This window comes from Babylonia areolata, chromosome 27 (assembly GCF_041734735.1).
Source record: "Babylonia areolata isolate BAREFJ2019XMU chromosome 27, ASM4173473v1, whole genome shotgun sequence".
In the NCBI taxonomy this organism is placed as follows: domain Eukaryota; kingdom Metazoa; phylum Mollusca; class Gastropoda; order Neogastropoda; family Buccinidae; genus Babylonia; species Babylonia areolata.
This window is the reverse complement of record NC_134902.1, coordinates 12,053,074-12,075,115: the sequence shown is the minus strand read 5'-3', so window position 1 is coordinate 12,075,115 and position 22,042 is coordinate 12,053,074. Positions and strand designations below refer to the sequence as shown.

The window sequence follows — 22,042 nt, the reverse complement described above, 5'->3', positions numbered from 1 at the left end:
TGATGTCACAGGTAAAGCGACACGTTTAATCCATGCCCTACAGGTGACACATTGGAAAATGCGTGATGTCACAGGTAAAGCGACACGTTTAACCCAACTAGCCGTTCGGAAGAGATGACGAACCGAGGTCCCGTGTGCAGCACGCACCTTACGCACTGAAGAGAAACCCGTGGCAATAACTGTGTTGTCCTCTGGCAAAACTCTGTAGAAGAAATCCACTCTGATTGGTACACAGATGTATAAGCATGCGCTCAAGGCCGAAGATAGGCGCTACATAAGTATCCATACCGATCGTTGCTGTGCAAATGACTTCGTAGCTGGTAACGAGCTTATGAGTTGGGTGTCTGTGACCAAAAATAGGCACTATGTACAGTAGGCTATCCATATCGATCATTGTGCAGTTGACTTTGTAAAGCGTTTTAAGAGTTTGGTCTCTGACAGAAGATAAGGGCTATCAACACAATAGTATGATTCCTCCTTGTGCTTCTTGGACACCAGCCGTTGCAGGTCAGTGAGGATGGCTGACCACATGACATGGACACGGACTGTTGCGATTAGACAGCACCGCCTCTTCATACACACACACACACTCTTTCTCTCTCTGTCACACACTCTCTCTCTCTCTCTCGCTATGTCACACATACACACACACACACACACGCTTGTGTGCACGCAAGCGCGTTGGCAGGAGATACAAATGCCATGTGTCAGCATGTATGCCACGACGCATGTGTGTGCGCTCGCGTGTTTGTGGTGTGGACGCTGTTGCGTGCATGAGTGCGGGTGCGCGGTGTGTGCGTGCATGCATGCACTGGCATGAATGTGTGTGTGTCAGTGTGTGTTTGATAGTTTGTGTACGTGTGTGTGCATCTTATACTGTGTGCGCGCGCGCGTTTGTGCGAGGCGTGGGCGACGGTGTGCGCGCACGTGTTTCTGTGCATGCATGCACGTGTGAATGTATACGTGTATGTCAGTTTGTGTTTGTGTGTCACATACTGAGGGAGATAGTTATGAGTGACTGCAAAAATTAATTTTTATCACACTCAGTGCCTATTGCAGTTTGTGAGGTTGATGCAACGTGCGCGCATGTGTGTGTGTGTGTGCATGAGTACGTGCATGTGTGTGTTTGTGTGTGTGTGTGTGTCTGTATCCAATGTGTCCATGTGTGCATGTACGTGAAGGCAGAAGGGAGACATTCTTGGCAACATTTTGAATCAAACAGGCTTTTATTAACATACATAATTATCTCTCTTCATTTTCATAACTCGTTCCTACAAACACTAAAACGTGTCTTCCCCGTTTTCTTTTCCATGTTCTTCTGTTGGAGCCCTCCCCTCTGCGAACTCTTCCTCAAACAGCGGCGCGAATATATCTGTCTCTGATGGTTCCTCATGACGTCCCTCTTCTGGTGGTGCCCTGTCTTGCTCAGAAATGTCAGCATAGTCGAACATGGCGTCCTCCTCCGCCTTCTTTCGCCTCTCTGCTCTCTCGGCATGCTTGGTGATGGCTTCCGTGCAGTGCGTCTCCACTTCCTGTAGCTGTGCCTCCACTTCTTGCCTCATGGCGCGGGTGCCTTCCATGTGACGGCTCACGTTGTGCACGCGCTCGCCGAGGCTCGTGCTCGTGAACTCTGACCCTGTAAAGTGCACAGATAACGATAATGAAAACTATGATGATAATTTGACAAGAACAACAATAATGATAATCGTCAGAATAATGGCAATACTAACAGTCATAATGATAAAAATAGTGATAAAGGCAATAACAACAGTAATAATGATAACATTACCAATAATAATAACAATAACAATTAAAAAAATATCATCATGATAATGGCGATGATGATAAAAGTAACAATAATGAATATGCTAATAAAAGTGATGATGATGATGATGATATATATATTTACATTGTGCCAAATCCTGTGCGGACACATACCAAAAAATCTTTCACATCCAACTTTCACACACACACACACACAAACACATACAAACACACACACACAAAGCTAAGAGAAAAACACACACACAACTCTGATAACTCTTAAACAAAGGGATGAAAGGCAAAACTTAGAAACACATGTAGAGAGAAGGGTATAGAAAATAATGTATGGCCATAAAAAGAGAGTAGGTAATCAAGGAGCAACTTTGAAGAGAGGTAGGTTTTTAAGGCCAGACTCAAAAGAGCTAAGTGCAGGGATTTGACGAAGATATATACCGGTACTTCCATGTGATTGTCGATTTGTGTTTGAGTGTGAGAGCCACAGAGCAGGTTAGTGACTGAGTGAGTGGATCAATGGCATATTGGTTAACGGTTGATTTTTTTTTTTCCTTCTTAGTTAACTGGTTCATGGACTGACAGACACTTGTTCAGTTTTATTTTACACATTGGTAAACCAGCCACTTACAGTGGGTGTCTTTATGGCCATTCCTGTCAGTTGTGACAGTTGTGTTTTTTTTCTTACCCAACCATCCTTTATTTAATAATGCACTAAAGGGACACCTGTGTTGTGAATGTATCTTTGGAGCAGATCCAATCTGAATGCATTTCAAGGGTGACTGCAGGTGTGACTAATAGCAACTGCATGCACACTCTCACTTCAACACATGCATACACAATGTCCATACACATAAAAAACACAACTGGATAAATGTGTGAACATGGTAACTTCAGCTCGCCTACCCCCCCTCCCCCCCCCCCCCCCCCCCCCCCACCACCCCCCTCTCAAAATTCAGAAGACAGAAAGTGGCTTTTGGCAAAACTATAAGACACTAAAAAAAAGAAAGAAAAAAAAGTTTCAAAGAAAAGGGATGGGGATGGCAAGAAAGAAAGCAAAAAAACACACCAAAAAACAAACAAAACAACAACAACAAAAAGAAAGGTTTTAAATGTTTCAACTTCTTCAACTACATTGATGGTACTGTATGCAACTCCCACATTTCATTGAGGCAGACTTTTATACATGTACAACTATTTTTGCCACTCCAGCATTGGTCTGCACAGCCACAGCAGGAAGTACAATGCCTGGTAGTGACTAAATTTCTGGTGCAGCCATTCACTCTCGAGACAGAAGGAGGCTGATGACAATGATTTGTACCCCAACTATTCAGGCACCAGAACTCCATTTCTGGGGATGGGAGCATGCTGGATATGTTCACGTTTCCGTAACCCACTGACATGGATTATGGGATGTTTAGTGTGCGTATTTGATCTGCTTTTTGCATGCACACAAATGAAAAAAGCGCAGACAGTATAAGTACAGAGCTTTGGCTGGTCTGTACAATATTCTGGCACAGGAGGCTAGAGATATAATATCCCCATTTTAAAAATACAAGGCATCTGTGTGTGTGTGTGTGTGTGTGTGTGTGTGCATTGTTTGTGCACTGTGTTATGTTGTGTTGAGTTGTGTTGTGCTGCAGTGAGTTGCGTTCAGTTGTGTGTTGTAGTGTGTTGTGTTGCATTGCTCTGAGTTGTGTTGTGTGTTGGTGTGTGGTGTTTATGAGTGAGCAAGCGTGCATGCATAGTGTGTGTGTGTGTGTGTGTGTGTGTGTGTGTGTGTGTGTGTGTGTGTGTGTATTTCAAAATGAAGCTTTATCATGTTAGAGCTGAACAGCCACAGCCCTGTGAACGGTAACATTTCACAACCCTGTAGAGATACCTCACCTGCAAGGAAGGCCACTTCTGCTGATGCATCGGCAAGATTCTGCACAGAGGATAACAGTAGCTCCAGATCCTGCACACAGTGCAAAGTGTTCAGATCACTTGTTTCTCTTCTTTGTGTTACTCTTACACGCGTTACACATGCACACACACACACATGCATGCATGTACACCTGCGTGCATACACACACTAATATGCATACACCTGATTTCCTCCTATGACACCTGATTTATTACACACCACCATCTCTTTACACTTTTTATTTCTTATAACAGACTTACTTTCATTTCCTCTAAAACATACATGAACACTTTCCTACACTAACATGTTCACAAGCACTCCCTCTCTTTCACCCACTGTCCGTCTTCTTTCCGTCTAATAACACTTCTAGTGAACAGATGTTAAACTGAAGATCCTACACACACGAATGCACAGGAGGAAGGTGGCAAAATGGATAAGATGCTCATCTGCCAATACAATGTCCGTGAGGGTGTGGGTTTGATTCTTGCTCTCACACTTTCTTCAAAGTTTGACTGGAAAATTGAACTGAGCATAAAGTGATTCGGAGGAATCAATAAACCGAAGTCTCGTGTGCAGCATGCACTTGGCGCATTCAAAAGAGCCCATGGCAACATGAATGTTGTCCTCTGGCAAAATTCTTTAGAAGAAATCCACTCTGACAGGTACACAAATATATATGTATGCACTCAAGGCCTGACTGGTGCGTTGGTTTATGCTGCAGGTGAGGCATCTGCCTAGCAGATGTGGTGTAACGTATATGGATTTATCTGAACTCAGTGAATCCTTGAAAAACTGAAACTGAATGCGCACACATACACACATACATATGCACACGCACACACATGCCTGCACATATACATGCACACACACACACACATTTCTATTCATTTAAAGCATTATATCACACACATAAACAAGCAAACACACACACACACATCTTGTTTATTTACTTTCATGAATCATGTATCAGACACATGTGCTGATGTACACACACACACATACGCACACACGCACGCACACACACACACACACACACACACACACAATCACCTTCAATAGTAAGATCAGTAGTGTAATGAATTTGAAAATCTGGAAACAGAAATAACAACCTGTGAGAAAATAAAACCACCTAATCCTGTTTTACTTTTGATATAACAGACACCTATCTCTTGGAAAGAAAAGAAAAACAGAAATCATACCTTCCAATGGTGTCAACATAATAACCATTCAATCTGCATCAGGAAGGTACCTTAAAAAGTCTTTATTATCAGTTTGAATATGTTTGTTTCTAACAGAGCATCTTATATTCTGAATGGATGAATTAGAGCCAGTCATGGTAAGTTTTTTTTGTGTTTTGTTTTTTTGTTTGTGTGTGTGTGTGTGTGTGTGTGTGTGTGTGTGTGTGTGTGTGTGTGTGTTGAGTCTTTGCTTCTTCAAATGGATTTCAGACACATATTTACCTCAATATGTTTCTGATAGGCCTGTAACCAGCCTTTTGCCTCAGCAATGATATCCATCACCCTCTCCTCTTCCTCTGGATTGCCTAATACAGCAGTGTGGTACTCAAGAAGCTGAATCAATGTAGTGACCATCTGTCCCAAAAGAAAAGAAAAAAAATTCATTACGTCCCATATTTTTTTTAAACCACATTCACGTGCACACACACACACACACAGGCACGCACACACACACACACACACACACACACACACACACACACACACACAAAAGCATCTTTCCTGTACCATTTACTTTCTGATGTTCTTGAATTAACTGTGGAAGGGTCGAAAAGGTGGTTACAGAAAATCCAGCAAAAGAAAGACTAGGCTACAGAAAACCCCCAACAGAATCAACAAATGAAAATAAAGCAGGGAAAAATCATAACTCAAGAACATGAAAAACAACACAGAAAGAAAATAGAAAAAAATGACTTGAAAGACAAAAAGAAATGGCAGAAAAACTGATAATGAATACAGAGAAAATGGAAGAAAGATTTGAACAATAAACTATCCAAAGAAATACTTGCATAATAATAATGCTAATAATGATACTACTACTACAACTAATTACAAAAATAATGGACATCTACATAGCACTTTTTCTTCAAGAAAAACTGCTTGAAGCACTTTACATTTCATTGTCCCCCCACTAATCATCCCTCAATTCCCCCCCCCCCCCCCCCCCTCACCCCCCTCCAACCCCCTCCCCACGGAGAAACATGTGTCAGAATACACTCATGCATAAAATCTCCACTGAACATTTAACATACACACACCTAGCCACAGCAACCTCCAGAAGACACATCCCTGCAACACCCACTCACACACGTATGCACAAAGCACGGACACTTGAAAGCACCCCACCACATACTGATTGCAAACAGCTTCCCCAGAATACTTACATCTCTGTACTTCTGTTCTGTTTCTGTAAGTGAGTATGCAGTCCAGTTGAGCAATGTGGCCACAGTGCCAGCAGCATTTGCAGAGGCAGCTTTTAGCATGTGTTCTTGTTTTAGTCTGTCTTTATCTGGAGCCTTTGAAAAAGACAGTGAGACACAGGAGAGGGGCAGGGGTGTGGGGGGAGGGGGTGTGGGGGAATCATTACTTTAAATATTTCTTATAATTCATCATTACTTTCAGAATTTCCTTCTTACTTACCTAATTGTTTTTTGTTTTGTTGTTTCTTTAGTTTAATGTCTTCCACTATTTATATTACTTATGAGACAACAACAATGAAACAACAAAAAGGAACAAGCACATAATTTTGTGTGCATGTGTGTGCGTGCATGCATATGTGTGTGTGTGTATGTGAGAGAGAGAGAGAGAGAGAGAGAGAGAGAGAGAGAGAGAGAGAGAGAGATTGTATGTGCATGTGTGTATTGTAACATTCATTTTCGACATATATAAACAAATCTCATTGTTATTTAGGATATTTAAATCTGGATGTCTTAAGATTAAAAAAAAAAAAAAGTTAAGAACTCTGTATGTGCATGTGTGTATTGTAACATTCATTTTCGACATATATAAACAAATCTCATTGTTATTTAGATATAAGAACTCTGACTGTATGTGCGTGTGTATTGTAACATTCATTTTCGACATATATAAACAAATCTAATTGTTATTTAGATATTTAAATCTGGATGTCTTAAGATTTAAAAAAAAATGTTAAGAATTCTAAACAAACTAGTTGCCAAGGATCCCATGCCGCTGATGATCCAACTTTCGATTTTCATATCACTAACTAGCGCAGACGACACATGCTTGAGCACACCTGTAAATCAAGTTTCTGTTTGGCTTCACAGAAGACAAGACCGGCTATTGATACAAGAAGAGTCTTATTTGTATAACCCATTCCTTTACGCGAAATCTGCAGACGTTCAGTTGCATATTTCAACGCAAATCGACAGTTTCTGCAAACATACACCACCAGCCTCGAAGCCATTTTGAACACAGAGGTAAAGATGTACTAAGCCACGGTTTCGAGCAAGAAATAATTATAACCTTTAGATATCATGCTTTATGTATATGAAAAATATCTAGATAAAATATAAATGTAGAATATGTAATTCTTTTAGATGGTGAAACATTTTGGTCTTCCATTTATTTCAAACTAAAAACGAACTGCTCATCTTCAAAGAGCAATCTACACAAATTTCTTCTCTACGTCAACTTTAAGCCTTTGAATGTTATTTTCAAGGGTTGGAGTTATTTTCATGGGGGAAAGGGGGAAATATTGAGTAAATGATATTTTCACCTTTCCATTCAGATGTACAACAACAACCAAAAAGCCGCCACCAACAACAACAAAAAACAACAACAACAATAATAACAAACAAAACAACAGAAACAAAACAACCACCACACATGGGAATATATTTTCTTTTGTTTGACAAACAAATTTATTGTGCAATTTGTGCAGTGTGTCAACCCATCACAATTAATGCGTATATATGAATTTATAACGATACAACAATCTGTCGTCAACAACAACACTAACAGATAGCAATCAGGAATACATAAAATGAGTAACACACACACACACACACACACACACACAGGGGGTCGAGAGGGTGGGGGTGGGGGTTTGGGTGTGAATCATGTCTTCTGGTGATATAATTTTTTTCAAGTTGGCATTGTAATGTGAATGGGTAATACAATTGTTCTCAGCATTAGGGGAACGTAATAATAGTTATGTTTGTTCAGTTTGTTGGCTGTGTTGCTAGCTGTTAATACGTTTCCCTCCTCTTGGTCTGTCTAGCTGTCTGTCTGCCTTTCTGTGTGTCTTGTGACATCTGTCATTATTTGCTTTTCAGGAAAATGTATGTGGATCCAGTATTTGAATAAAAAATTATATGTATATAGTCAGTTCAAAATCACAATACAGTTGCCCGATCCAAACATGATGCTATCTTGCCCTCTGACCTCAAAATGATCATCACCCTTAGGGGTTCAGAGATCGATATTCAGTTTTTTTTTTAGACAATTCAAAAAGCTTTTTTTTTTAATTTGATTTTTCTTTCCCTGGTGCTGGTTTTTGTCATAGACATATATATATATATATATATATAGTTGTATATATGAACTCCTCCATATCTATATCCCGTCTCGCCAGCTCCGTTCTTCCTCTGATACTCGACTTCTCAGGATACCTCATGTCAGAAGTAAGACCTAGGGACACAGATTGTTTTCTTTTCAATCGCCAAAGACGTGGAACAAGCTCCCTGATAACGTCCATCATTCTGATTCCCTCTCATCTTTTAAATCTCGTCTCAAAACTCACCTTTTCCCTCAGCAGTAAGTTCAATTGTGACAGGTCCACTTCCTTTGCGTTAGCTGTGCTTAACTATGTATGTATACATATGTATGTGTACATAACTACATGCATGTATATGAATGTGTATTGTGTGCGCTGGCGTTTATGTAAGTTTGTGCCTGCCTATGTGTGCGTATGTGTTAGGGTAGCTGTTAGATACACGTTTTGTTAAAATGTATGTACGCAGTGTGTGTGTGTGTGTGTGTGTGTGTGTAGTCATATTTTGGTGTGTGTATGTAACATAGATGTAATGTTTTATGTTAACAAAGCGTTTTTGTAAAGCACCTAGAGCAGTTTTCTGGATAGTGTGCTATATAAGTATCCATTATTATTATTATTATTATATATATCTGTGGTTTTCATAGTATTGCCTTTTGTGATAATTTTGTATCACTTTGGCATTACAATGGACTGGATCTCAATTACAGAGCATATCTGTTGAACTGATGGACTGATATTGTTGCATTTTGAGCTAGGTAGATTACTGGCTTGTATACATGATTATGATGTCAGTGTGCGCATCTGATTATTTCATGTTATCTATCTGAACTCTTTCGCTGCCAGGAAAATAAGGTTTAAGTGAAATCCGTTTGCCAGGGTTTTTTTTCACAAAAAATTGGTATAAATTTTCAAAAAATTCTGTGCTCTTTTTTTTTTTTTTTTTTTTAATTGAAGAAAGACCCATAAAAGTATAATTTTTTTTGAAAGGTAAATGAATAAAGAATACAAAACACATGATGTTTTCCCATCTTTTAAAATTTTTTAGTGACATGCTGTTGTTTTGAAATCAGTGTTTTGTTTTTTGTCACATTTTCAACTTGTTCATTACAAACATTAGTCAGGTAATTTGCACTAAAATATATTTTCTGGACACATGGATATCTACCCACACAAAATCATACTTGAACAACCATAATACAAAATTTTTTTAAAAAGAGATGGATACACAATGCATTATGACTTCTCCAAGTGATAATATGGATGTGAGGCCACGCCCCCTCAGTCTCCACCCCCTCCTCTTCACCCCACTCACATGACCACTTATCCAGTTCTCATCAGACCGCGTTGGCCGAGTGCCAAGAAAATCGCTCACACCGTGTCCTGCTAATAATTTGGTCACTTTCTGTCGTCAGCTACAGCTGTACAGCCGGCATCACTCACTGATAGTCGTATCTTGGCCCTTCTCTTGATTGCTCCCTTTATTTTCTATCAAATTGTCCTATAAATGTTCATCACTGTCTTCTCTTTCAAATTTTATGCTTCAATTCTTTCTGATCATCAGCTAAAGAAAGCAATCTTGGTTGATTTAGTTCGCCATGATCACATGTCTTGAGCACAGCATCAGTCCAACATTTTGTTGAGCGAGCGAGTCAAAAAGGAGCCAGTCAAAACACTGCCACAGTTACCCAGCCAAAACGTTCAAATAAAGAACTGTCTCATGATGTAGATGGTGTTTCAAGCTATGAATATAATCTAGAAAGGATTCACCAAGCTAAAGCGACCAGATTTTTGTCAATGAACTGAATGCAAGCCAGGGAAAAGTCAGAATTATTTTGACGAGTTATTTCATCATTGTGGGAGTGAAGTGTACATGCTTGCAATGACGAGTTACCTCGTCATATAAGCAGCCTAGGGGTGAAAGAAAAAAAAAGAAAACGACTTTAAGTTGCTGCGCATTGTTTGCATTCAATAGCAGAGAAACTACAAAATAGCCCTCTCACATGCAGCAGAAATGTTCATTTTTCTCATGTTTGCCATGATCCTGAAGACATGGTATAGATTCTTATTTCATCGTCATTACTTCACCATGATAATGTGGTAGATGCTGTTTTGGTTCATTAACTCAACATATAGACATAGTAGATATGGTTTTGTTTGTCTGTTATGTTACCATGATAATGTATACACGGTATCAACTCTTTTGTTTCACTGTTATTAATTTTGATTGCTTTGTTTCTTTTCTTTGTTATTCAGGTTTTTGTTTTGGTATTGAATAGTGTTGAATGGAAAATTGGACGTGGTGAGATACAATTCTGTGATACTTTTTCTCTCCACTATACATAATAGTGTGTGTTTGAGTGTGTATGTGTGCATTTTCATATATAAAATTTAGCATCTACTGATCCATGGTGTGTACTTCAGAATGTTCAGCTGTTTGTCCTCGTTACTACCTCATCTTCACTGTCTTTTGAACGCATCTTTTGGAAATTTTACTCTGTTACCTTTCCAAGCATGTGTCCATTGACAGAAATGATTTCCAAACAGCCCCCATCCCTTTACACAATGCACTTGTGTGTATACCATACAATCATGCCAGAGATGCGTTCATCATCCCAATCATATCTTTATTTGTACATAATTCCAATATTTCTTTTCTGGTACAATATTCCACCAAAAACATGTTCAAGAAACATACAACCAAGTTGACACAAAATTTAATGCAGAAACACTTTTCATTAGACTTCTGAAGACAAATGAAGAAATGAATCAAACACAGAGGATGTAAAAATCACATACAATCATGAATGACTAACTTTCTAAAACATCTTTTTGTGTGTGTGTGTTTGCATCACAAAGTCTTAACATCCCTCAACATAACATCATGACACAACCCTATCCATTTTTCAGAACTGTTCAGCAAAATGTGTAAATTCTGCTATACACAACAGTTAGGCAGGTACAGGAAACAATGTATGAAATCGGCACATGGCCATTAAAAAAAACAGCTTCTTGTTTCATTTTTCTACTTTTCGACTGCGAAATCTTGGCACACACAGTAGTACCTGTCCCACACACTCATATTTCATACAGTCCAGCATACTGTCTGTATAGATGTCTCAACACAAATACCTGAACATCTTTCACATAATTATGATTGGATGAGAAAGCCCTCTCATTCAACTACCGGTACTCTTCAGCTTGCAGAACTCTTGAAGATCCTGCAATGTGGAACAACATATCAACATGTCTATGATTATTATTCATTGCATTTCCCCTTAAAATGTAAGCGTCACGACCAACATAAAAACTGAAACAAGAATATACAGACACAGTGATTTGTTTCTCTTCTTACTGCCACCGACACGCACAAACATATACATCCATTCAAAGCACTTCATATCTGAGAACACCTCTTACATACACACACATGCTAAAGGTGTGAAAGTAGTTTCACCCTTCCTCCTGTATTCTGAACACAATAAACACTTCAGACTGAGATGTCTACATTCAGAAAACGAAGTAAAATGGTAAACTGATACCATACGTGCAAAACAAAATTATCAGGTAAATAAAGAAACACCTCCATCTCCCTGAAAAAGTCCTTGGTTAATCCTCCCCAATCAACTTCAATGAACTTTTTAATCACTTGATTTTAGAGACTGCACCTAACATAAGAAGAGAGCTTTTTTTTATCACTTTGCATCAAAATAAATCAACAATGAATAAGAAAAAAACTGAAGATCAGTAAGCAACTGGAATGCAGCTAAACAAAGGACAAAAACCCAGCTGACCATACAAAGATTCAACAATTAATATTTGTCTCTTCTTGTTAAGTTCATGATGCAAAAGGCTTCTGAAAGAACTAAATATTCCTTTAAACCCTGTGTGTTGCCTGTAACATTAAAAAATATAAAGGCTGGTCAAGTAAACATCTAATCAAAATACATAAAAAAAGAAAAAAAAAGAAGAAAAAAATATGTACCTAACTGAGATAGAGAACTGTCAATTCTCTGTGGCAAGATTTTGTATGTTTAACCCGAGCTTTTGTTTCCCAGTGTCTCCACAATGTTCCTTTGTTACTTCTCAACAGGAAAAGTTGCATGAAGAATGTGCGACGATTATCGAAAGGAAATACACCAAAGGTCACACCTTCCTCTCTTTCCCACATTAAACAATGGTGTTTGTTCTACATTTGAATGGGGAGCACAATATACTAAATCTGTGAGTAAACACATGGATCCACTTTGCTCAATTCCTAACCATGAAGATCATACAGTAAATAAATAAATAAAATTCCCAGATCTCGTAATGGAATCCCAGGCTACTTCAAAAGACTGGATGGACAGAGTCAGCTTTCAGAGTTAACAAATGCTGAAATTGACAAGAATCAACATTTTGACAGCCTGTATCCAGATGATTTATTATGTGGTAAAGCTCTCTGAGGTGGTGCAGAACTAGGAACAGACTAAACCAAAACTCTTTCTGCATGAGGCACACAACTTGTTCTGTCTCCATGTATCACCGGTCTCCCTTTCAATCACCTGTTGCTGTTCAAATTAGCATGAACATTTCAAAAAGTGTATTGTTGGTTATTGACACAAAAACAATTGAATTGTGTGGCCTAAACTGGACTCCTAATAACAGGATTCTGTGCGTTTTGTCACGATCCACTTGTTCACTGATCAATCATGACCAGACCACAGATAAAACAATGTTTGCAATGTCTGTTTGAAACAGGTAACACACTGAGTGCAAGCGTGACTGGAACAGGTGAGAGGTTGTTTCGCAAGAGGAATGGCATGACCTTTTTTTTTCTTTTATTATTATTATTATTATTTATTACAATTTTGGGATTATTTAAGAAATGATCATGTCTCAGAACAAAAGAATAAACTTTTCACAAAAGCTATCCAAATTTTCATTACTGACTGTGGACAGAAAGATGACACACAGATAGTAAGAACAGATGCAACGACTTGACAGTAAAGGCACGGCAGTGTGAAACCACTTCACTGCTTGGCAGCAACAGTGTGTATTGAGTACTGTGCAAATCAGAAACTGTACTGCAAAGTCTGCTTGAGGTGGCTATCTGAGGGGTTAAAAGATATTGACATTCATACTTGATTAAGATATGTCCATTTCAAAATATCCCCCCCCCCCACCCCACTCCCATTTTTCCAAATGCTTTGTTAACTTTACAACAACTGTTTTTACTGAAAAGAAATCAGTAAGATAAAAACAACACCCCCCCAAAAACTGTTTTTTAAGCAGCAAAACTGACATACCATATTACCAGATCAAGGAAGGATTTTCAAGGACTGTACAGCGCCCATGTCAAAACAAAACCAAAGCCTGCTGTGTAATCTGCACCAAACAACTGAATGCGCCCATTAACAAAAACTCCACAGGAAATAAATGCAAATGAAACTGTGCTTCAAGACAGGGGGGGCTTGTGAAATGACAAGAGTAATCAATGCTGATGATCCAAAAAGAGAGAAGTGCGGAGGTAAATAAATAATGGCAATAGAGCTTGAGGGGTGTTGTTCTGCTGCTTGTGGCCTCCTGGTATGTGTCCACATTGCTGACGTGGCTGGATCTCCTTCTACTTGGTCTGCATAATTGTGTTTGATAACCTGCAACACCATGTACTTCCATTAAAACTCAGGAAGCACACACATACATATGGATAGACACATAGGCACACAAGCACAATGAATTCAAGAGACATTTCTAACAACTATATTTTCACAGGTATGCAGACACATATACAAGCACACACAAGAGTTCAAGAGACGTCTTTACAAACTGTATTTTTCTTTTTAATGTCTTGTTTCATCTGTATCATTACAACTGAACCTTCAATAAAAATGTCTCTGTTCAAAGACACACAATCAGGTGGTGGTCTCCACTTCATGAATCAATGATTAAAGTATCTCACTTTAATCAACACTGCAATGTTCAAAAATGGACAGGGAGAATTTTCAGTCATATCCATCCCACTTTTATACCATGTTAACAAGTGTATCATGAATCAGTTTCTGGCTTGCATACTTCACACCATGGGCAGCAAACGCCCATACAAAATTTTAATGAAGTTCAATAAGATGGCAGATGATGAGCCATCAAATTTACTGCTTATTCGAATGGCACAAATTTATTCCAGACAATCCCTAAACCTTTCATTTTAGTGTTGACAAGTAATGAACACATCAAAAGAGCCAAGAGTGGGGTGTTAATAAATTCTTTTTCTTTTAAACTGTTCAAAAGAAAATATATCACTCTTCCTTGGTACAATACTGCAATACATTTTAATTGCAAATCCAACCACAATATCACTAATCTGGCAATGATCTCAGACAGACTTTTCAAAACTGGTTTTTACGATCATCCAAACAAAACTTCTATTGCAGATTACCAAAACTGGATTTCAAGATTTGGATAACTTCTGTTCCAGATCATCAAAACTGGATTTCAAGATCATACAAACAAAACTTGTGTTCCAGATCATCCAAATACAACTTTTATTCCAGATAATCCAAACAACTTCTATCCCTGTTTTCACAAACATGCACACTCACACTTGTGTGCACACACACACACACACATCCATGCAGCATTACCATTCCATGGCTTCATCAAGACCCTCTCCCTTGATGGCAGAGGTTTTAAAGATCTGGTATTTTCTGTTTTTCAGAGCAGGCAAGCCGAGAGAGTTGGCAACTTCTGTGACGGTCATCGCTCCCTCTATGTCCTGCTTGTTAGCAAACACCACCAGTATGGCCTTCTTCAGTTCATCCTCCTGCAAATATATCACACACTCATGTATACTCTGCTATCAAACATGCTTTTTGACTCACTTGTGTAAATAAAGTGAGTCTACGTTATAACCTGGTGTTTGTGTGTGTGTGTGTGTGTGTGTGTGTGTGTGTGTGCGTGCGTGTGTGCATGCGTGCGTGCGTGTGAGTAAACTTTAACTCTCTCCGGATGACGGAATGTGTGAGCATTCCTACATAAAATATTTTCGGATTTGGATGACGGAATGGAATAGCATTTTCCAAAAATAAAAATCCATCACATGCTGTACATGTGATGTTGTGATTAGCCAAGCAGAGTGCGCTATTCTGGGTCACTCCACAACCAAATGGTATGATTGGCCAGCCTATCATGTGTGGCCTGTCTCGCACACATGCTGACAAAGTCACTGACCGGTCACCTGCTCGTGTGGCAGCCTGTTAGCAAATGGCATCTGTGGGTTCTTCTCAAAATGTTGCAGAGTGAACACGGCAGCGATGGCAACGTTTTAGTGTTGCCGAAGTACTTGAAATGCTACAAACTGAAGGGTTGGACAGTGAAGAGGTGGATGACGACGAAGGAGAAAGTGAATAAGTGCAGAAAGCGACCATGGGTATGATGATTCAGGGCGAAAAATTGACATTATTTTCTACATAATGGCAAAACTGTAAAAATAAGATGAGAATTGATTTTTTTTTTTATATGTAATAGCCCAACACGTAATAAACCAGTTCTGAAAGTTTCATTTTCTTACTCTGTATTTGTATTTTTTGTAATTTTTTTTCCAAACCCTTACAAATGGATCATCTGTGGGGAAAAGTAAGGGAGAAAACTTGCCGTCCCGAGTGAGTTAACATTGCCATTTTCTCTGGAAATACTTTGTCTGCCAAAACCAAATTTGGCTTAAACATAGTAGGAAAAAACTCTTCAGTCATACCAGTAATACATTGTGCATCTCCCAAATTAAGCCGTATTTCCCCAAGCACTGACGGTTTATTTCGTTGAGGCACGTTCCAGAATCCGAAAACACTATATTACCACTTCCAAGTTGCTGCAATGCAGGTTATGTCTGGTAAGAAGACGCCATGACCTTGTTTTTCTTGTTTGCAATTAAAAGAAAAGAAATACATATTCTGGACAGAACGCATTCACTTGATACAGTGAAACAAAAATTAACACACTATTGACCTATTTACTGCATGTTGGGGGGGGGGGGGGGGGGGGAGATGGATATCATACTTGTAACTTATGTGATTAAAAAAAAAAAAAAGTGCTTTGCCAAGATACCTTCCTCCTGCTGATTATTCCAGTTTTCCACATATTTTACCAAATATGCTGTCTGTGATGTTTGTGGTTGTGGTATGAAAGAAAGAGACCTCACAAAATGGTGAGACTGAAAGGGAGATTATGTGGCACATTATTTTGAATGGAATTACAATGAAAATCACTAGCACAAGTAATACTATAGACACAACTCAAAACCTTAACATGCTTAATTAAGCAGAGGAAAAAAGTCAATGACATAAACCACTAAAAACAGACTGTCAAGCAGTCATTCATTCATTCCTTTAGTTTACAGTTAACAACAGTTGCAAGCAGGTGGTGTGTGTGGCTTTTTTCTTTTTATGATCAGTATATTTATCCACAGACAATGGTCTGCTACATGAAAATAACAAACTGACAACTCTCTGTGAGCATGCACACACACACTTTTGTCCTCTTACAGTTACACACCCCCATAAACACAAATAAACACATCCACAATCTCTCTTACAATCACAAACTCACACACACATCCACTCTCTCTCACATTCACTCTCTTTTTCTCACTCTCTCATGCACTCTCTCTCTCTCTCTCTCGCACACATAAACACTGAAACACACACACACACACTATCTCTCTCTCTCTCTTCCCCCTATACAAAATTCCAAACTTGGTTTCCTTACTTCCAGCATAGCGACCAGCTCCTGTTTAGAAATGCCGATACGGTCCCTGTCCATGCTGTCCACCACATAGATGATAGCATCTGTGTTGGAGTAGTAACACCTCCAGTAGGGCCTGAAATGGTTCATTGTATCTTCATGTCAGAGGAACCAGTTGCGTATAATAATATAATATATACATAATATAATGACAGCCAACAACAACAGATGACTGAAGGTTTATCGCATAAAATTTTGAATAATGATGTCAGTTTTACAATAAGTTTATTCTTTGAAGGTGGCAGAGGTTGGAGGAGTCTGTATGATTCAGGACTTTAACAGGATGCCCAAAAGCCAAAATCTCAAAGATGAGAATTGTATTGCATCGTACTGACTTGTATTTCATTGAACTGGATTTCTCTGTGTGAAATTTAGGCTGCTCTCTGCAGCGAGGGCGTGTGGCTACACTGTGTGTGCTACCCATTATTTTTGGTATTTTTACCTGCATGCATTGTCCTTTCCTTATTGGAATGCAGCTTTCAGAGCTTTTTTCTCTCCACAAACTTTGTATTCTGTGACAAAACCTTTAACTTGTTAACACATTCTGCACCTCCACATGGCAAAAACAACAAAGATTCATATAAAAAGTCTCACGGGATCGCATTGCAGTGAACTTTTAGAGATAGATACATGGCCGTTTCTGTGCAGCATCTCCATTCACAGTCAATTTTTTGCATGTTTTTTGTTTTAAAACCACTCAGCCTTTTCAAAACTTGATGTATGTTTTTAATGATATATTTGTACCTTTCTTTTTAAATCAGCAAACATGTGCAAAATTTCTCTTTTAGAGATGATATTCTTGAACTTTTCTTGTCGCTGGTATCTTGTGCTGGTGGCAGGGGCCAGGATGATCTATTTTGCCAGGAAAACCTGTCGTCCAGCTGTTTTCCTGATGTTAGTGTCACCTGGTTATCAAACTCTGCATCTGGTGTTCACAGTACCATCACTGTCTTCCTATATTCCATGCTTATTGCATGACATGTCACTAGTATGATGACAGTAGATTTTTTGTTGGCAGTTGTCTGTTTTATTCTGTACATGATTCATGTGGTTTACATAATAACTTAATAAAGTTTTTAGGGGGGAACACGTGCATTCTCTCTCTCCCCCTCTATTTCACATACATGCAAGTACACAGGCAAACCCTTACCGAATGCTGGTCTGACCTCCAAGATCCCAAACTTGAAACTTGAGATTTTTGTAGGTGACAGTCTCCACGTTGAACCCAATAGCTGTGGACAGCCATACAATGAAATCAGTAATACAAAAATAATCTAATTTGATCATTTTTAAAAGTCGTGTCTAAATACAGACAAACATTTGCCAACTGTGCAAAATAACTGCACAATACTTGTCAACAGGCATAAATCACTTGTGTCAGAAAAAGGATAAACACATTACATGTTACTATGCTGAATAAAGTTGTGTGGTGTTTTCTAAGAAAAAAATTTCAAACCAGTCTGAATTACATCACCATCAACATGGAAGTCCATGGTAAATTATGAAGATGTCAGACTACAGAGATAAGGATGTAGCCCAAAGGCAGGTTCACCAATAATAATAATAATAATAATGATAATCACAATAAATAACAGACAGTACTTACACGGTGCAAACTCCCAAGACAACGTGCTACCTACAGGCAAACTGCTCAAACAACATGGGGGACATGTGTGATAAACTTTAATCAATTCATTTTCTCTGGAAGTTTCAGTTTCAGTTTCAGTAGCTCAAGGAGGCGTCACTGCGTTCGGACAAATCCATATACGCTACACCACATCTGCCAAGCAGATGCCTGACCAGCAGCGTAACCCAACGCGCTTAGTCAGGCCTTTCTCTGGAAATGTTTTGTCAACACCAAATTTGGCTTGAAAATAGGAAACATTCCGTTCTTTCCACAGATTCTAGATTTAATAAGATTTTCTGTAAAAGTTCAATCAAAATATTTCGACAGTCAGTTTACTGTTAGTGTAACATTTGATCTCTCATTCACAAAACTCAGCACATTTATTAGACAAACTGACACTTCTTCTTCTCCATTCGTGGGCTACGACTCCCACGTTCACTTGAATACAAGTGCAAATGGGCTTTTACAAGTATGACCATCTTCAATCTCACCATACAGGTAGCTATCCTGCATTTTTGATGGTCATAATACTGACACACTGATTAATAATGGCAGTCATGGAGAAGATGACATGATGATTCAAAATGTCTGATCTGCCGAACATTATTTGTCAAAAGAACTGGACAGAGATGATATTTGTATATCAAGCCCTAAAATATGGATCAAGACATAGAAAGTTTGAAACTTTGATCATGATCAGAAAAAAATTAAATGCTGATCATAAAATTTGTCTATATTAAACCCCTTGAAATTCATGTCAGTGTTCTGCTGGCAATGGAAATACAAACATCCAGCAGTCTCCCACACTTCTGAGAATGACTGCCAAAACGACAGAGTAAAACACTTTCTTCATACTCGTAACCTTGCTGAGGACAAGGACCAAGTATTCCTGTTCTTTTGAAACAAGCTTAAATGAGTATGTTACTTAAAAGGGCATTATTTCTTTTTTAAAGCATGTCAACAATGGCAATTGATCAAACTTGATTCTTTCAAGTCTGCTACCACCACCCCTACCTACCCTCACTCCCGATCTTCCACAATCAGAATCCGATGACATGAAAAATCTGATGCACATGAACTGAGGTACAAATCTGCTGACTACACCAGCTCTGACTTTCAGCCAAAAGAAAAAATTAACTATTTGGATGGTTGGCAGATCAATCACATCCACAGATTTTAACTTAGATTATCCACATGAAAACATCCAAAATATGGATGAAAGAGGGGGGAGGGGAGCGTTGCGTCAGATTATAAAATGAAATGTGAACAGATCTGATCAAGATAATGACCGATTTGATACTCCTTGAAGACCCTTCCTTGTTTTCTTCTTTAATGACCCAATGGTTTTGAAAATGGCCACTGATCCATAGAAATATTATCTGCAAGTGGATAACTCTGGGCAGACTGCCACTAACGTGCTCATCCCTATCCTTATTTATATATTTGTTTTTGAAGGAAAAAAATGTACTTACTTGGGATGGTTGTGACCACTTCTCCAACCTGCAATCGATACAAAATAGTTGTCTTGCCAGCTCCGTCAAGGCCAAGAATCAAAATGCGGCGCTCCTTTGTCCCAAAAAGACCACTGAAATATGATAAAAGCCCACCTGCACAAAGAACACAATATGTACGAAACAATCAGTGGGTATGTTTCTCAGAGTCCAAGTATTGGTGTGTGTGTGTGTGTGTGTGTGCACGCGCACGCGTGCATATGTGTGTATGTATGTGTGAGGGAGTACGACTCAGAGAAGTTAGATGGAAATACAGTGACAGAGAGACACATTTCATGACACAAATGAAGAGAAACAACCATTACAGAGAGGGAGAAACTGTGAGGAAGAAAAAGGGAGAAGATAAGAAACTGGCCTTTTCAAGCAGGAAATGTGAGGTTGGGGGACAGCAGGAAAGGAAAACTGAAGAGACCGGTTGATCGTCTTAGAAAACTGAAAAGTTCACTTCTCCCATCCTTTTTATTCAACCACACTTCCAGCTGTGCACACACACACATACACATATATACACATGCACTCACACACTTACTCTAAGTCTGCATACATATAAGTAATAACATCTAACTTATATGGAAATTAACAAATAATGAGGCCAGGAGATGAAATGATTAACAGATAGCAAAGAGTGGTATCTCTCTCCATTCACAAGGTACACAACTTCAAGTCAGTACTGCTTATGCTACCGATTCAGCTAGCACACAGGTAAATAAAAGGTACATGGGAACAAACCCAGAATCGGTAGCGTAAGCAGTACTGACTTGAAGTTGTGTACCTTGTGAATGGCGAGAGTTACCACTCTTTACTATTTGTTAATCTAACGTATTGTTATAAAAAGATAAAAACAACACAAGTCCTTTTTCCCCATCACCACCCTTTCACAACAACACTTGAGACCTTTCTCACCATCACCTCCCTTTCACAACAGCACATATCACTCCTTGATCAGCTGTGTAAAATATAAGTATGTGACGTGAAACTACATGGACTGAATCAAATGATTCACCTGCTGCAGGAAAAATTAAGTGGTTTGAAGTCCAATTCTGAATAAGATGTAATTTATATTTATTGCAACAAATGAACAATGTTTGACATTCATGCTCTTTCAATGTGTGATTAACAAATCCTACAATAACGAGTCATTTCAGACTGTAAACTTTTGAGATTATATATGATATATAAAGAGTTGTGTCATTTCCCTTCATTTGTACTATCACTCAAGGATATTTGTTTAGTCTCTACCACTTAAGTGTAGCTACTGAGGCAGAAGCCTGGTTCAACCTGAGGTTGAGCCATCTCTCAACTATCACCTTTATCAATGCTATGATTAATATCCATTAGATTGAACGCTTAATGTTTTATCTAACTTTTCGTTCATTCAACCAGTGACAAACTGTAGCCCCAACACGTTAGGTCTCAACCATACACTGCGTTGATATTTATAAATATAAAATTGGTATCTCCCTGAACATCCATGGATTATTGGCACATTTCGATGTTTATTACAATCTGATAAAAATTTCAGGTATTTTATTAGCTACAACTACTATCACAACAACTGCTACTTGATAGTACCCATGATTTGTGGTAGCTGAAGCTGCTTCCCAGGCACTTTACTGTCACTGAAAGATGTCACAAACAACGCAGACGACGACTTCCAGACGACGTGGAACTGATGTAAAAGCTCATTCGCCTGACAGTAGTTACAATAGGCAGAGATGCAATATTTGTTTGCGTATATTTACACTCACTCCTTTCGGCAAAGGCAGCAAATTAACCTACGATGCAATAAAAAAAAAAAAAAAGCTATCATACTGTTTATTCTGAAATTTAAACAATCTGACTGTTGCGAGGCAACTGCATTCTGGTGATGAGAAAAATACGCATGTGGCACGTAAACTCTGGGTGTTTTAA

The 22,042-nt window shown here is 38.7% G+C and overlaps 2 protein-coding genes across 3 annotated transcripts; both read right to left on the bottom strand.

Annotated features, from left to right (window-relative positions):
- Positions 1 to 1,213: 1,213 nt before the first annotated feature.
- Positions 1,214 to 7,131, bottom strand: LOC143301363 (diablo homolog, mitochondrial-like). 2 transcript variants are annotated; one of them, XM_076615588.1, is made up of 5 exons: positions 7,045 to 7,131; positions 6,084 to 6,215; positions 5,143 to 5,274; positions 3,664 to 3,733; positions 1,214 to 1,636 (listed from the first exon to the last, which is right to left on the bottom strand). In XM_076615588.1, the coding sequence occupies exons 1-5, from the start codon at positions 7,069 to 7,071 to the stop codon at positions 1,281 to 1,283; spliced, it is 717 nt and encodes a 238-aa protein (XP_076471703.1). In that variant the 5' UTR covers positions 7,072 to 7,131; the 3' UTR covers positions 1,214 to 1,280. The 2 variants fall into 2 exon arrangements, with proteins under 2 accessions (XP_076471703.1, XP_076471702.1); XM_076615587.1 differs by having other exon boundaries at positions 6,956 to 7,124.
- Positions 7,132 to 10,821: 3,690 nt separating this feature from the next.
- LOC143301007 (ADP-ribosylation factor-like protein 1) lies at positions 10,822 to 21,855 on the bottom strand. Its single transcript, XM_076614995.1, has 6 exons — positions 21,704 to 21,855; positions 20,093 to 20,227; positions 18,144 to 18,225; positions 16,958 to 17,069; positions 14,839 to 15,017; positions 10,822 to 13,851 (listed from the first exon to the last, which is right to left on the bottom strand). Exons 1-6 carry the CDS (start codon positions 21,705 to 21,707, stop codon positions 13,821 to 13,823), a joined length of 543 nt encoding a protein of 180 aa, XP_076471110.1. The 5' UTR covers positions 21,708 to 21,855; the 3' UTR covers positions 10,822 to 13,820.
- Between the last annotated feature and the right edge of the window lie 187 nt (positions 21,856 to 22,042).

What these genes read in the sequence shown, in the direction of transcription:
- LOC143301363 (XM_076615587.1), bottom strand. Translation starts at nt 7,036, where the DNA reads ATGGGTTATACAAATAAGACTCTTCTTGTATCAATAGCCGGTCTTGTC. An exon ending in AACAGAAACTTGATTTACAG is followed by an intron (nt 6,216 to 6,955) that starts GTGTGCTCAAGC and finishes TCTTTTTCAAAG; the next exon opens with GCTCCAGATAAAGACAGACT. An exon ending in CCTATCAGAAACATATTGAG is followed by an intron (nt 3,734 to 5,142) that starts GTAAATATGTGT and finishes CACTGTGTGCAG; the next exon opens with GATCTGGAGCTACTGTTATC.
- LOC143301007 (XM_076614995.1), bottom strand. An exon ending in AGCTGGTCGCTATGCTGGAA is followed by an intron (nt 15,018 to 16,957) that starts GTAAGGAAACCA and finishes ATATATTTGCAG; the next exon opens with GAGGATGAACTGAAGAAGGC. An exon ending in CTTGATGAAGCCATGGAATG is followed by an intron (nt 13,852 to 14,838) that starts GTAATGCTGCAT and finishes ATGGTGTTGCAG; the next exon opens with GTTATCAAACACAATTATGC.